The 14,985-nt window shown below is 42.3% G+C and overlaps 1 protein-coding gene across 5 annotated transcripts in view; it reads right to left on the reverse strand.

Moving 5' to 3' along the window:
* Positions 1 to 14,985, reverse strand: part of LOC112225440 (MORC family CW-type zinc finger protein 3) — a 48,420-nt gene that overhangs the window by 22,351 nt on the left and 11,084 nt on the right. For all 5 annotated transcript variants that reach the window (XR_002949600.2, XR_002949599.2, XR_006080025.1 and 2 more), the window contains exons 2-6: positions 7,319 to 7,391; positions 5,480 to 5,612; positions 4,836 to 5,074; positions 4,490 to 4,637; positions 4,065 to 4,224 (exon numbers count right to left, since the gene is read on the reverse strand). Coding sequence is in view for 2 of the 5 variants with exons in the window: in XM_024389416.2 (XP_024245184.1) it covers positions 4,065 to 4,224; positions 4,490 to 4,637; positions 4,836 to 5,074; positions 5,480 to 5,612; positions 7,319 to 7,391 (753 nt within the window). In the remaining 3 variants the exon portion in view is untranslated. The remainder of the gene's footprint in view (positions 1 to 4,064; positions 4,225 to 4,489; positions 4,638 to 4,835; positions 5,075 to 5,479; positions 5,613 to 7,318; positions 7,392 to 14,985) is intronic.

The raw sequence follows: 14,985 nt of genomic DNA on the forward strand, positions 1-14,985 counted from the left end.
TATTTTCAGGTCTCTCCAGAGATGTACGATCGGGTTCAAGTCTGGGCTCTGGCTGGGCCACTCAAGGACATTTAGAGACTTGTCCCGAAGCCACTAATGCGTTGTTTTGGCTTTGTGCTTAGGGTTGTTGTCCTGTTGGAAGGAGAACCTTTGCCCCAGTCTAAGGTCCTGAGGGCTCTGGAGCAGGTTTTCATCAAGGATCTGTCTCTACTTTGCTCCGTTCATCTTTCCTTAGATCCTGATTAGTCTCCAAGTCCCTGCCACCGAAAAACATCCCCTCAGCATGATGCCGTCACCACAATGCTTCACCGTAGGGATGGTGCCAGGTTTCCTCCAGACGTCATGCTTGGCATTCAGGCCAAATAATTCAATCTGGGTTTCATCAGACCAGAGCATCTTGTTTCTCATGTTTGAGAGTCCTTTGGGTGGCTTTTGGCAAACTCCAAGCAGGCTGTTGTGACAGGTTAAAGGAAATATTCATAGCGTAACACTGTCATGTGTATTTTACTGAGGAGTGGCTTCTGTCTGGCCACTCTACCATAAAGGCCTGATTGTTGGAGTGCTTCAGAGATGGTTGTCCTTATGGAAGTTTCTCCCATCTCCACAGAGGAACTCTGGAGGTCTGTCGGAGTGACCTTCGGGTTCTTGGTCACCTCTCTGACCAAGGCCCCTCCTCCATGATTGCTCAGTTTGGCCGGGTGGCCAGCTCTAAAAAGTCTTGGTGGTTCCAAACTTCATACATTTGAGAATGATGGAGACCACTGTGTTCTTTGGGACCTTCAATGTTGGCAACATTTTTTGGTACCCTTCCCCAGATCTGTGCCTCGACACAATTCTGTCTCGGAGCTCTACGGACAATTCCTTTGACCTCATGGCTTGGTTTTTGCTCTGACATGCACTGTCAATTGTGGGACCTTATATAAACAGGAGTGTGCCTTTCCAAATCATGTCCAATCAATTTAAGTACCACAGGTGGACTCCAATCAAGTTGTAGAAACATCTCAATGGAAACAGGATGCTCAATTTCAAGTCTCATAGCAAAGGGTCTGAATACTTATGTAAATAAGGTATTCCTGTTTTTAACTTGTTTTCGCTTTGTAATTATGGGATATTGTTTGTAGATTGATAAGGGATTGATAAACATTTCTTTAATCCATTTTAGAATAAGGCTGTAATGTAACAAAATGTGGAAAAAGTCAAGGTCTGAATACCTTCCGAATGCACTGTATAAGTACATACAGTTGAAGTCGGACGTTTACATACACTTAGGTTGGAGTCATTAAAACTAGTTTTTCAACCACTCCACACATTTCTTGTAAACAAACTATAGTTTTGGCAAGTCTGGTTAAGACATTTACTTTGTGCATGACACAAGCAATTTTTCCAACAATTGTTTACAGACAGATTATTTGACTTATAATTCACAATTCCAGAGGGTCAGAAGTTTACATACACTAAGTTGACTGTGCCTTTAAACAGCTTGGAAAATTCCAGAAAATTATGTCATGGCTTTAGAAGCTTCTGATAGGCTAATTGACATCATTTGAGTCAATTGGAGGTGTACCTGTGGATGTATTTCAAGCCTTTCAGGCCTACCTTCAAACTCAGTGCCTCTTTGCTTGACATCATGGGAAAATCAAAAGAAATCAGATTTAAAAAAAAATAAATTGTAGACCTCCACAAGTCTGGTTCATCCTTGGGAGCAATTTCCAAAACACCTAAAAAGTACCACGTTCATCTGTACAAACAATAGTGGCAATATGGCTTAAAGACAACAAAGTCAAGGTATTGGAGTGGCCATCACAAAGCCCTGACCTAAATCGCATAGAAAATTTGTGGGCAGAACTGAAAAAGCATGTGCGAGCAAGGAGGCCAACAAACCTGACTCAGTTACACCAGCTCTGTCAGGAGGAATGGGCCAAAATCCCCCCAACTTATTGTGGAAAGCTTGTGGAAGGCTACCCGAAACGTTTGACCCAAGTTTAACAATTTACAGGCAATGTTACAAAATACTTACTGAGTGTATATAAACTTCTGATCCACTGGGAATGGGATGAAAGAAATCAAATCTGAAATAAATCATTATCTCTACTATTATTCTGACATTTCACATTCTTAAAATAAAGTGGTGATCCTAACTGACCTAAAACAGGGGATTTTTACGAGGATTAAATGTCAGGAATTGTGTAAAACTGAGTTTAAATGTGTTTGGCTAAGGTGTATGTAAACTTCCGACTTCAACTGTATGTATATGTATATATATATGTAGATATATATATATATATATATATATCAGTTTATTCATTGTTTTTGTCCTTTCACTCAAACCCTCATCATTTTTTTTGTCTTTTGCACCTACCCCAGATTTTCCAGGAATTTTCTTATCATGTTACTAAATATATCAAGAGTATTTTCTGATTTGGTTTTCAACAAATGCGGCGAAAAAGTACAGTAAATGTAAATGTAGTAAATGTAAGTGTATTGATATGATATTTAAGTGTCATACCCCTACCGGTGCCCAGCCCAAATGGGCTTCCAAGACACTACAGAACAAAATGTCATTTTACAAATGATATGCATACAATGATCATGGCAAGTACAGCTATCATCTAGCCACACTTCACAAACAGTACATTTCTCATTCTCCTCCAGGCATTGTTAACAAACTGAGCAATCTCAAGCACGCCTTGTCTGAAACAAAATTCAAGCCTCTGCTCGTCTCGTAACCAGAATCCTTCAGGGTTATCAACAACTAAAAACATGTCTCAGATCGTTATACAGAGGGCAATAAAACACTAAATTGACTTTGTTTTCGAATTTTGCCAAGATCACACAGCAGGCAAAGTCTTTCCTCTTCAGGCACTCTGTTAAATCTACCCATCTCTATAGCCAGAGGGAGGGTGACGGATCGGCACAAACTGACCTTAGGATGTTTGTCAGGTTCAGGCACTCTGTTAAATCTACCCATCTCTATAGCCAGAGGGAGGGTGACGGATCAGCACAAACTGACCTTAGGATGTTTGTCAGGTTCAGGCACTCTGTTAAATCTACCCATCTCTATAGCCAGAGGGAGGGTGACGGATCAGCACAAACTGACCTTAGGATGTTTGTCAGGTTCAGGCACTCTGTTAAATCTACCCATCTCTATAGCCAGAGGGAGGGTGACGGATCGGCACAAACTGACCTTAGGATGTTTGTCAGGTTCAGGCACTCTGTTAAATCTACCCATCTCTATAGCCAGAGGGAGGGTGACGGATCAGCACAAACTGACCTTAGGATGTTTGTCAGGTTCAGGCACTCTGTTAAATCTACCCATCTCTATAGCCAGAGGGAGGGTGACGGATCAGCACAAACTGACCTTAGGATGTTTGTCAGGTTCAGGCACTCTGTTAAATCTACCCATCTCTATAGCCAGAGGGAGGGTGACGGATCAGCACAAACTGACCTTAGGATGTTTGTCAGGTTCAGGCACTCTGTTAAATCTACCCATCTCTATAGCCAGAGGGAGGGTGGCGGATCAGCACAAACTGACCTTAGGATGTTTGTCAGGTTCAGGCACTCTGTTAAATCTACCCATCTCTATAGCCAGAGGGAGGGTGACGGATCAGCACAAACTGACCTTTAGATTTTTGTTAGGTTCAGGCAAACATATGGTTCAGGGGTGTCGTTCTCTTTGATGAGAGTGTACGTTCTAAGTTTAGGTTTAAAGCGCAATGTTTGGATTCAGTCTTGTGTCAGGTGAAATGTTGTGTCCTCAACTTTGGTCTAATAGTTTTCCCATAATCTCCTAACTTTTCCCTTTCAAACGCTAGCATGGTTATGCATATAGGGTTAATCTGGGAATGTTTCTATAATTTTCTTTACACTGAGAAAATTTGGAGTGGGTTGTGAAGATCAGTCAGATTGAATTTTAAGGCAGCAAAATGTGAAGACTGTACAAGGGGTGTGTAGACTCACTAGGCACTGTATTTGAGTCAATCTTAGAAGTTCTAAGGTTGACAAAATGCAAAATGCTGTATGGTAAATCAATAACATTATAATCAGTATACTCAGTCATCACTTACACGTAGCGAGTAGTAACTCTCTGGTTTTGTGAGCAGCTCTGACTGTATTACTCTGTATTGCTCACTGGTGCTCTCCAACCCATCCAATGGGACATCTAATGGGATTTTGATGTCGTCGCTGAATGTCGTGAAATCAAATTCTGTCGGTCGTGTTATCGTCCTGTGGACAATAACAAACACTTACTGTATAGACTCTTACTCAACAGCTGACCTTGCTCCACACTTCAAAAAAGGCCTCTCTGCCGACCCCTAATGGTGGAATTTTAGGTTTTGATTATGGAGAAAACAGAAGTGAAACTGAAAATTCGATCAAGGGCATTCATAGAGGCAGAGGGAGAAGTGATATTTGAAAGTAAAATCCCACATAGCAAAACCCAATAGATGTGGGAGAAGGAAAAGGAAGAGAATGTGTGTGTGTGTCTGACCTGCGTAGGTTCCAGACGATAATACGTGTTCCCGAGGAGCCTGTGGAGCTGATGGCTTTGAGCTCTTCGAGCAGCTCGTTCTCTGTATTAAAGATAGAGTAGTGCAGGATGTCCTGCAGACTAGCCTTGTGCTTCTCATTCACATTGAGTGCACCGGAAGTCAAGGACAACACACACAGGCACAACACAAAAGGTAGATAGACAAATAGCTAACAGTATTTAAGGTTGGCACTATAAAATAACACTGTATATACACATCTATAGAGGGATCTAAATCCAACCTGTTTGGAGGTGATGACAGTTTGGGCACTATGTGTATGTGTATAGTCTTTCTATAAAAGGATATACTTATACTGGCTGTGTGGGACACATTGGAAGGAGATGATGGGCACAATGATCTCGTCTGCTTTAATCTGTGCCAGGTAGCTCTGGGAGAGCATGCCTACTTGCATGGTGTCTCCGTCTTGCGACTTCGAGAACACAATGGCATCTTTCCCCAGACGCATGGACCCGGACTTGAAGCCGTTACCATAGAGACCAATCGGGTGCTTGCCATTTATGACTCTCTTATCACTGTAACCGAAGCTGAAAGAGAAAAAGAGAGAAACATGCTATTTTTGTGTACATAAATCGTAAACGTGCATTCTTATAGTACAGCATAAGACTTGTCCCTGGTTTGTTCCAGGGACATCCCTTAGGATGTTTTAAGGACGTGCTATGAACATCTGTTTTTCCAGTCTTTAAAACATAAAATAATGGTCCTAAAGGAACATTCTCTAGGGGACTTTTACCTAGTTCCCTGTAAGTTCCCCTGACATTATGGAGGACTGTGTCAGAGCGTTTTTAGGACCTTCTCAGAACATTCATCAATATACCAGTTGTCAGGATGTCTTGTGATGGTCCCAAGGAAGGTCTCTGCAGGACTTTTGTCTAGATCTAACCTGATTTACCCTGCTATAGTAGTGGTAGTCGTTGAAAAACTGTCCATACCTGAGCATCTTGTGCATCTTTTCATAGTCCAATCCATTTCCATTGTCCATGAAGATGAGGCAGTCTTGCTTTTTGATCTGGGTCTTATCAATCCAGAACTGCTTGGCATTAACATCAGGATCATAGGCATTGTCTGGTGAAAGATATAGAGATAGAGGATGTAAGCATAGGTGCATACACAGAATACACTGAAAATTACTTTGGCACATAAAGAGTATTGTTATTACAGTATGTTGCTATGCAAATAACCGGTCCCTTTCATAGTGTAGATGATAAAACCCTATACTAGACTACCCATGCCACCTTGTTATTGCTTTTCAATGAGAACAAGACTATGGCCAAGCCGGCACATCCACGCCAAACCCGCCTAGCAGTCCAAGCCAAACCATCCACCTACCAGCTGTGTTGCTACTGCTGTGGAAAACTACCACACCACGAGGGGTTTAGACCCCCCAGAAATTCAACATTCAAAATGGTGTCATGTAAAGTGTGATAGATAGAACATGTCCCCCTTTGTTGATTGTGCAATGTGAACCATTAAGGCTTGGACACACCGGTAGCATTTGCAGACCAAGAGTACATACCGCTGAACAAAGTGACAGCCTTCATTTGCATATTGACTGCAAATCAATTCGTTATCTAGAAATGTTGACGCCTACTGGGGGTTGGTCCCAAAATCACAAAAAGCTGAAAGAAACTGGGAAACAAAAGGCAAACCGTCATTCGGTGCAATGTGTTTTCTCCTTTAGAACAGCCTGTCTGGGACAGCTGTCACGGAGGATGCAACGCCAGCCTCTTATACTGATACTATATCCTCAAGACACCACTGTAACATCAGGCTAACACAAACATGTGGTCTGGTCTCCCACTCTCTCCAACTATTTTCAAATCAAATCCCTCTATTAATCCAGCCATCTCCTTTTCACATTTCCTCCCTACTGCAATTTTTGTACTACTATATTTTATTGCCGAGCCCACCCTCTCTCCATTATTCTGTCTGGAGTAGTAGGCTTGAATCCAAAGGCCTGTCCAAAGCCATAATGGTAGGGGTGGGGAGGGTTGTCAATATGTGTGTGTGTGTGTGTGTGTGTGTGTGTATGTATACTGCGTAGATGGGAGACACTGGCTGATGAAATATATGAATATATCCAAAGCATTTATTGCTCCAGGTAGAGGTAAAAGACAGAAATAGTGTGATGGGTTAAGAATAGTGAGGATATGGAAGGAAATCAAGAGTGTGAGATACAGGGACACAGAGAAAGATGGAGATAAGAGAAGGAGAGATTGATGGACACATTTATTAATCTCTGCATTTAGCAAAAGAGTGCCATCTGCACTGCTATTTTAGTCATCAATTAATCGGAGTATTCGCTCATTGATTTCCATTTTGCGACCATCAGATGACATCCCTGGGACAAACCGGAAACTAGTCAAAAACCTCCAGGGGTCCATGACAACGTCTAAATAACATTCGGTGGACCTCCAGGGGACAATGACACAACATCCCAAGAACGTCCTCGGTGACATACTCAGGACCAACCGGGAACTAGAGAAATCCACCAGGGGACCATGACACAACGTCCCAAGAACATCCTAAAAAGTCCTTGGGGACATCCCCGGGACCAAGCTAGAAATAAACAAAACCTCCAGGGGACCCTGACACAACATCCTGATGATTTTAGGTGACCATTTCCTAACGAATCATTATTGTCTGCAGGGAGGGCATTACCACTAAATAAATGAATAGGGACATTTTAGGTGATCCCATCAATGCATATCAGGGTTAAAAAAGGTAGGAAAACACTGGTTTTGTGATTGGACAATATGACGATGACTCACCTATTAGTTCAGCGATGGCGCTGAAGGGCCAGGTGTGGCTGGTGGAGTTTGTGTGGAGGAACATTGGACATAGCTGTAAAGGAAGGGGCAGAGGATTAGAGTTACACTATACAAATGCTGACAACATGAAATGGGATTTTATTTTTGCGTATTCCTGGGTCAAGTTAGGCCTACTCTTGCCCTTAGTTTGATTGTATTTTTATTTAACCTTTATAAAACTAGGCAAGTCAGTTAACAACAAATTCTTATTTACAATGACGGGGACGGGAGCCTGGGATAAAAAATGTATACAATATAAATAAATATAGGACAAAACACACATCACAACAATAGAGAAAACACTACATAAAGAGAGACCTAAGGCAACAACATAGCAAGGCAGAAACACATGATAACACAGCATGGTAGCAACACAACAGAACAACATGGTAGCACACAACATGGTAGCAGCACAAAACATGGTACAAACATTATTGGGCACAGACAACAGCACAAAGGGCAAGAAGGTAGAGACAACAATACATCACACAAAACAGCCACAACTGTCAGTAAGAGTGTCCATGAGAGACGGAGATAAAACTGTCCAGTTTGAGTGTTTATTGCAGCTCGTTCCAGTCGCTAGCTGCAGCGAACTGAAAAGAAGGAGCGACCCAGGGATGTGTGTGCTTTGGGGACCTTTAACAGAATGTGACTAGCAGAACGGGTGTTCTATGTGGAGGATCAGGGCTGCAGTAGATATCTCAGATAAGGGGAATGAGGCCTAAGTTTTATAAATTAGCATCAACCAGTGGGTCTTGCAACGGGTCTACAGAGATGATCAGTTTACAGAAGAGTATATAGTGCAGTGATGTGTCCTATAAGGAGCAATGGTGGAAAATCTGATGGCCGAACGGTGAAGAACATCTAGCCGCTGAGAGCACCCTCACCTGCCGATCTATAAATGATGTCTCCGTAATCTAGCATGGTCATCTGAATCAGGGTTAGTTTGGCAGCTGGGTGAAAGAGGAGCGATTACAATAGAGGAAACCAAGACCTTTGTTTTCGAGGTGTTCAGAACAAGGTTAACTTCTTGGTGACAGGGGGCAGTATTTTCACATCCGGATGAAATGCATGCTCAAATTCAACTGCCTGCTACTCATCCCCAGAAGATAAGATATGCATATTGTTAGATTTGGATAGAAAACACTCTGAAGTTTCTAAACCTGTTTGAATCATGTCTGTGAGTATAACATAACTTATTTAGCAGGTGAAACCCCGAGGACAAACCATTCAGACTTTTTTTTTCAGGTCACTCTCTTTTCAATGGGTTTTCATTGGGAATCCATATTTCTAAGGGACCTTCTTGCAGTTCCTATCGCTTCCACTGGATGTCAAAAGTCTTTAGAAATTGGTTGAGGTTTTTCCTTGTGTAATGAAGAAGTACGGCCATCTTGAACGAGGGTCACTTGAAGTGTACTGTTAGATAGAGGCGCGTGACCAGAAAGCTAGCTACAGTTTGTTTTCTTCCTGTATTGAACACAGATCATCCCGTCTTCAATTTTATTGATTATTTCCGTAAAAAAATACCTAAAGTTGTATTACAAAACTAGTTTGAAATGTTTTGGCAAAGTTTACAGGTACAGTAACGTTTGAGATATTTTGTAGTCACGTTGCGCAAGTTGGAACTGGTGTTTTTCTGGATCAAACGTGCCAAATAAATGGACATTTTGGATATATATCGACGTAATTAATCGAACAAAAGGACCATTTGTGATGTTTATGGGACATATTGGATTGACAACAAAAGAAGCTTGTCAAAGGTAAGGCATGAATTATATTTTTATTTCTGCGTTTTGTGTCACTCCTGCAGGGTTCAAATATGCTTTTCTCTCTTTGTTTACAGAGGTGCTATCCTCAGATAATAGCATCGTTTGCTTTCGCCGAAAATACTTTTTGAAATCTGCCATGTTGGCTGGATTCACAACAAGTGTAGCTTTAATTTGCTATCTTGCATGTGTGATTTAATGAGTTAGATTTTTATAGTAATTTATTTGAATTTGGCGCTCTGCATTTTCCCTGGCTTTTGGCCAGGTGGGAGGCTAGCGTCCCACATATCCCAGAGAGGTTAAGGGTAGAGAAAACGTGTTGGACACTAAGAAAGTATTTAATACAAAATCCGGGGAGAGGCCAGCTGAGTATAAGACTGTATTATCTGCATATAAATGGATGAGAGAGCTTCCTACTGCCTGAGCTATGTTGTTGATGTAAACTGAGAAGAGTGGGGGCCTGATTCTATAGCCTTTGGATGCCAGTTCATGACAGGCAGCTTGCTGAGACAGGAGATTTTCTGACTTTATACACTGCACTCTTTGAGAGAGGTAGTTAGCAAACCAGTCCAAAGATCAGAGACACCAAGGTCCTTAGCCAGCCCACAAGAATGGAACCTATCAAAAGCTTTGCCAAGTCAATAAAAATAGCAACTTTTATTGCTTAGAATCAAGGGCAATGGTGACATCAAGAGGATTTAAGGTTGCAGTGACAGATCCATAACCGGAAGGAAACAGATTGCATACCAGAGAGAATATGATAAACATCAAAAAAGCCAGTTAGTTGATTATTGACAAGTTTTTCCAACACGGTTTTGATAAACAGGGCAAAATAGAAATAGGCCTATAACATTTAGGATCAGCTTGATCTCCCCTTTAAATAAAGGATGAACCGTGGTTGGCTGTTAAGCAATGGGAACCTCCCCAGAAAGGCTTGAGACAGGTTCCGAAAAAGGTTGGAGATAGGTAATCTAACTAACAGGGGCAGCAACCTTAAAGAAGAAAGGGGATAAACCATCTGACCCAGATGTTTTTGAGGGGTTACAGTTTAAGGAGCTTTAGCAAGACTCAGTGACTGCCTGCAGGGAGAAACATTTGAGGGGGCAGGAGTAAAAAGAGGGAGAAGCATGGGTGATAGTCGCATTAGAAGGGGTGGGACGGGAAATGTTGTACAGGGCAAGGAGGCATGGCTGAGACAAATAGGAATCCTGACATTAATGAAGTGGTGATTAAGTGAGCCATGTGCTTCTTGTCATCATTTCCACATCATCAACATTGGGACAGAGGCAGCTGTGAGGAGGGTTTATTCTCCAGGTCTTTAATTTTCCAGAACTGGGGTTGACCAACAGAGAGACTGCTCCTCAAAGTAACTAAATTTGGCCTTCCGGATAGCCTGAGTGCACTTATTTCATATTTGCCTGAACTGGATAGCCAGTCAGCCTGAGTATGCATGTGCTCGAGTGGTTGATGCCAAATGATCTTTATGGCCTTCCTGCAAGATCACGGTGAACCAGGGGCTGTCCTGTTTTTAATTCTCATTTTCTTTGCCCCCGGGCATGTTTGCTAACAATTACCACTGAAAATATCAAAAGGAAGGTCCCTTGTCTTCGACAGGCGGGATCAGCCCGCCAGGATTCTATACCATTTTACAGATGCCAGTTCATGAAGGAAGGCTTGCTCATAAAAGTTTTTTAGCAAGCGTCTATGACAAATCAGGGCAGGTCATTTCACTGAGCAGCCATTACGAGCACAGGCTGTAAAATAGTGATTGCTAAGGTCATTACAGAAAACACCAGACTGATACCTATCAGGATTATTTGAAAGGATTACATTGAGGAGAGTAGCCTTTTCTGGGTGTTTGGTGTCATACCTTGTGGGATTGGTAATAATATGAGAAAGATTTAGGGAGTCCCATTGTGGTTTAAGCATGTCCTAATTAAGGTAACCAAGCAGAAGAAATTCAGACTTTGTGTAAGGGGCCAATCAGAGCCTACCAGGTTGGGTACAGGCCAAACTGATGGATTGAAAATACCACCCAGCAATAGCCAACAAAGTGCTATTTGAACGTTTAATGCTTAAAATCAACAAATCAAATTGTCTGGGGACAGACTTGGTGGAGACAACCGAGCACTGAAGGTGATCCTTGGTAAAGATTGCCACTCCCCCACCTTTGGAAGATCCGTCTTGCCGAAAAGGTTATAACCAGAAAGGTTAACATCAGTGTTCAAAACAGTCTTCCTTAACCACGTCTCAGTAATACCCAACATCTGGATTGGAGCTGTAAACCCACACTTTCATTTGATCCATTTTAGGTAATAAGCTTCTAGTGTTAACGTGCAGAAAACCCAGGCTTTTATGAGAGCAGAAATCAGTGAATCAGATATCAGAGCACAAGTCAGAATTGGGGCTAGCAACATGAGGTGGGCCAGGGTTAGGTGGGCCAGGGTGTACGTTGCACATTTCCAACAGTAATATAATCAAGGCACGGCATAGGACAGGGAGAGCTCTGCATTGCTGATGTATGTTACGTTCCCCAGTTCTTGTGTTGTGGTTTTGTTTGTATGTGTGTGTTTCAGGATGGCTTCCTGAAATTCCCCCAAGCAGCTGATTGGTCGGCCCCATTGCTAATTGGAGCTAACCCCGCCCTCTCGTCAGAGGATACAGCTGTATCCAATTACAGACTCCTTCTCCAGCTGGAAAAAGCCAGTGTTCCTTTGTTAGAGAGAGATTATGAATATGTCCTGTGTTGGTTGCTGCTGAGAGACTAGAGCTGATTGGTATGTCCTATGTTGGTTGTTGCTGAGAGACTAGAGCTGATTGGTAGTTGCTGAGAGACTAGAGCTGATTGGTATGTCCTATGTTGGTTGTTGCTGAGAGACTAGAGCTGATTAGTAAATCCTGTGTGGGTTGTTGCTGAGAGAGCGCTGATTAGTATATCCTGTGTTGATTGTTTCTCAGAGCTTATTGTTATATCATGTGTTGGTTGTTGCAGAGGTATAATTTGTTGGCAGTATTTTAGTCGGTCCTGCTAAGGTATATCTATGACAAAAGGACTTTTTGATTATAGTAATTGTTTGTATTCTGTTTCATTTGTTCCCAGGGTGGAAGGCACCTAGGGAGTGCATAGGCAAGAGGCCTGCGGGCATGCATAACCTGTAGTATTTACTGTCTATACACACTAGGTAAGACCTGGGCAGACCACCCCCTGTATTTTGGTTAGCGCACCAGGTGGTGCAAAGTTAGGTAAGTAGTGGGTAGGCAGTTAAGGTAGGAGAGGGGCCTTTGACATTTTACTTTCTTTGCTTTGGTTCCGTTCAGCCCCTTTACCCCAAATTTATTGTGTGATGGAATAAATTCCCTGTAAACGGTACTAATCTCTGCCTTTGTCATCCTTCCTCGCACCTACAGTCCATACCTCTTTCACTCCACGGGGAGTTGCGTTGTAGCAGAGTGTTGCATTCCCTCTTCCTAGAGGTGTACGTAAGAACGTATGATATCAGATGGCAACAAGATCATATTGTATAGCAATTTCATCAGGTAACATGAATTCAAAGCCGGTGGTGGCTAGAATAGGATGGGGGGCCAAATGTCAGTGTAAACAATAGTCGGAGTCCCATGCACAATACAAGCTAACCCTAACCTTAACCCAAGCCTTAATTTCTGGAGGCAGATTTCTTGTAGAAAATGCCAGTGAATGGTCTTTGAACAGTAGGAGAGGGCTTCAGAGGACGCTTCAAAGGCCTTGACACCATTTACTTCACACCTTAGTGCTAATTGGATTTGTATCTGGTCTGTCCTTGCAAGCCTGGGAGCCTTAACTCGGCATTCAGTTTTGATCTGGAGCGAAGGCCATGCTGTGGAGGGTAGCATCCTGCACATGTACCTGCTGAAAAATCCAAGTTTATCTAACTTCAAATCTATCCTTTAAAAAAAAACTTGTTGAAAAATGTGAGAGCTCAAATGCAGCTCTGTCACGCGTTCTGATGGGGACGTGCCTATCATGACTCCAACTGTATTGCATTACATCATTCCATGTTCCTACATGCCGTCAGACGCAAATAATCAGACGCTTCCCAAACGCTCTACGCTTGCGATACGGTTTTGGAAATACGAAAGATGCACTAGCAATATTCGTGGCCAATCTGTGTAAAAATCTATAAATCAAATACAATCATCGTACCAATAGTTGCTTCTATTACACTAATGTCCTTAAATCAATATTACTCCACAAAAGCTTTACAGAGGAACGGAAACAACTACTTCAAGGTCTGAGCCAGTGAAGTCACTGATTGAAATGCTACTATCATGCACTGCTAACTAGCTAGCCATTTCACACTGGTTACACCCCCCCTTCCTCCCCCTTTTAACCTCCTAGTTCTCTGCAATAAGTAATCAGGGTCAACAACATCAATGTAACAGTCTTGCTTCTGTCCTTCGCCCCAACCTGGGTTTGTACCACGGACTCTCTGAACACGACTTGCTCCGACAAAACATCATTACCTATCGCTCCACAAAAGCTGTGGCCCTTGCAGAGTAAGGGAAACAACCACTTCAAGGTCTCAGGGTGAGTGAAGTCACTGATTGAAAAACTACTAGCGTGCACCGCTAACTAGCTAGGAATTTCACACCAGTACACTCAGACATTGCCTGCATCAACCAATGGTTGTGTGTGCTGTTGGGCACCAGATTGCTAAAGCATATGATGTGGTTAGCTGACATATAAAATACCTATCCAGACATTGTTTAAATCTGGCATGTGTCAGCAACTCCTGGGCAGAGGAACGTGACTTATGTCTCTGAGACGCCATCATTGCCGACTCCCTTGGCTTCAAATGCATTCAAAGATGGTGGATAATTGAAGATGTCTTACACTGTCCGTTTACCATTGTAAAAAATGGTCACAGTTCCGGTCTACTAAAAGGGATACTTAAGCCATTTTTCCAACTTACCCAAAGTCACACAATGATACCATTTTTATGTCTCTGTGTGTAGTTTTAGCTAAGCACAATTGCTAGAAGTCTCCAGGAACTACTAGCTAGCTCCTTTCAAGCAGGGAAATATACCTAACTACTCCAAAGTTGGGTGGTTGATCCATCATTCAGAAACATATCTTTTCCATAAAATATATTTCAATTTTCAAACTAGATAAGAGTTATCAAAAGCAATCACTTTTGCATGTGAAAAATCCTGAATCCTACTCATTACTCCATGTGCTTAACCTACATCATTTTTGTTTTGAGCTGATTTTGTAGTCTGCCAGAGGTCAGCTTGTGGGACAAGTCAGGGGTGCTCAGCCCTGCATGGCAGCCTGGTTCCAAAATGAATAGAATCATTTTTCACCCGGTGCAAACTACGCCTACCCGGTCAGATTAATAGAATCCCCTGTATTTCACTACATTTAAACTGTTCATTGGCCTACATGCATTTGTCAACTGGATCTGGTCTAGTTATAGAGTAAACAGAACAAAGTGTATTGTCACTCATTTGCTAGTACAACAGAACAGTCATTGTGTGTAAAGTCTTAATTGGTGCATAATGAATAAAAATTGGGATACATTTCAAGGTGGTGATGAGTCCTCACATAGAAATTAATGGTGTCAAGTGATCGGTGGCTTTGTCCATTCAGTTATTGGTTTCAAGCAATCTGGCAATAGGGTCTGGCTCCAGCAGATACTTTCTCAGAACACAGACTGTGAGACATACCAGCTCAGATAGGTCTAATGATTCCAGAAAGGATGGTGTTTTACCGCCACCAACCCGCAGTAGTGGTGAAATTACTTGTAGAATTAGAAGCTAGGTACTAGCTAGTGTGTACTAGCTAGCTAGTGGTGTAGGCCTACTACCTATCTAGTGTGTACTAGC

The sequence above is a fragment of the Oncorhynchus tshawytscha genome, linkage group LG26 (assembly GCF_018296145.1).
Source record: "Oncorhynchus tshawytscha isolate Ot180627B linkage group LG26, Otsh_v2.0, whole genome shotgun sequence".
NCBI classification, from domain to species: domain Eukaryota; kingdom Metazoa; phylum Chordata; class Actinopteri; order Salmoniformes; family Salmonidae; genus Oncorhynchus; species Oncorhynchus tshawytscha.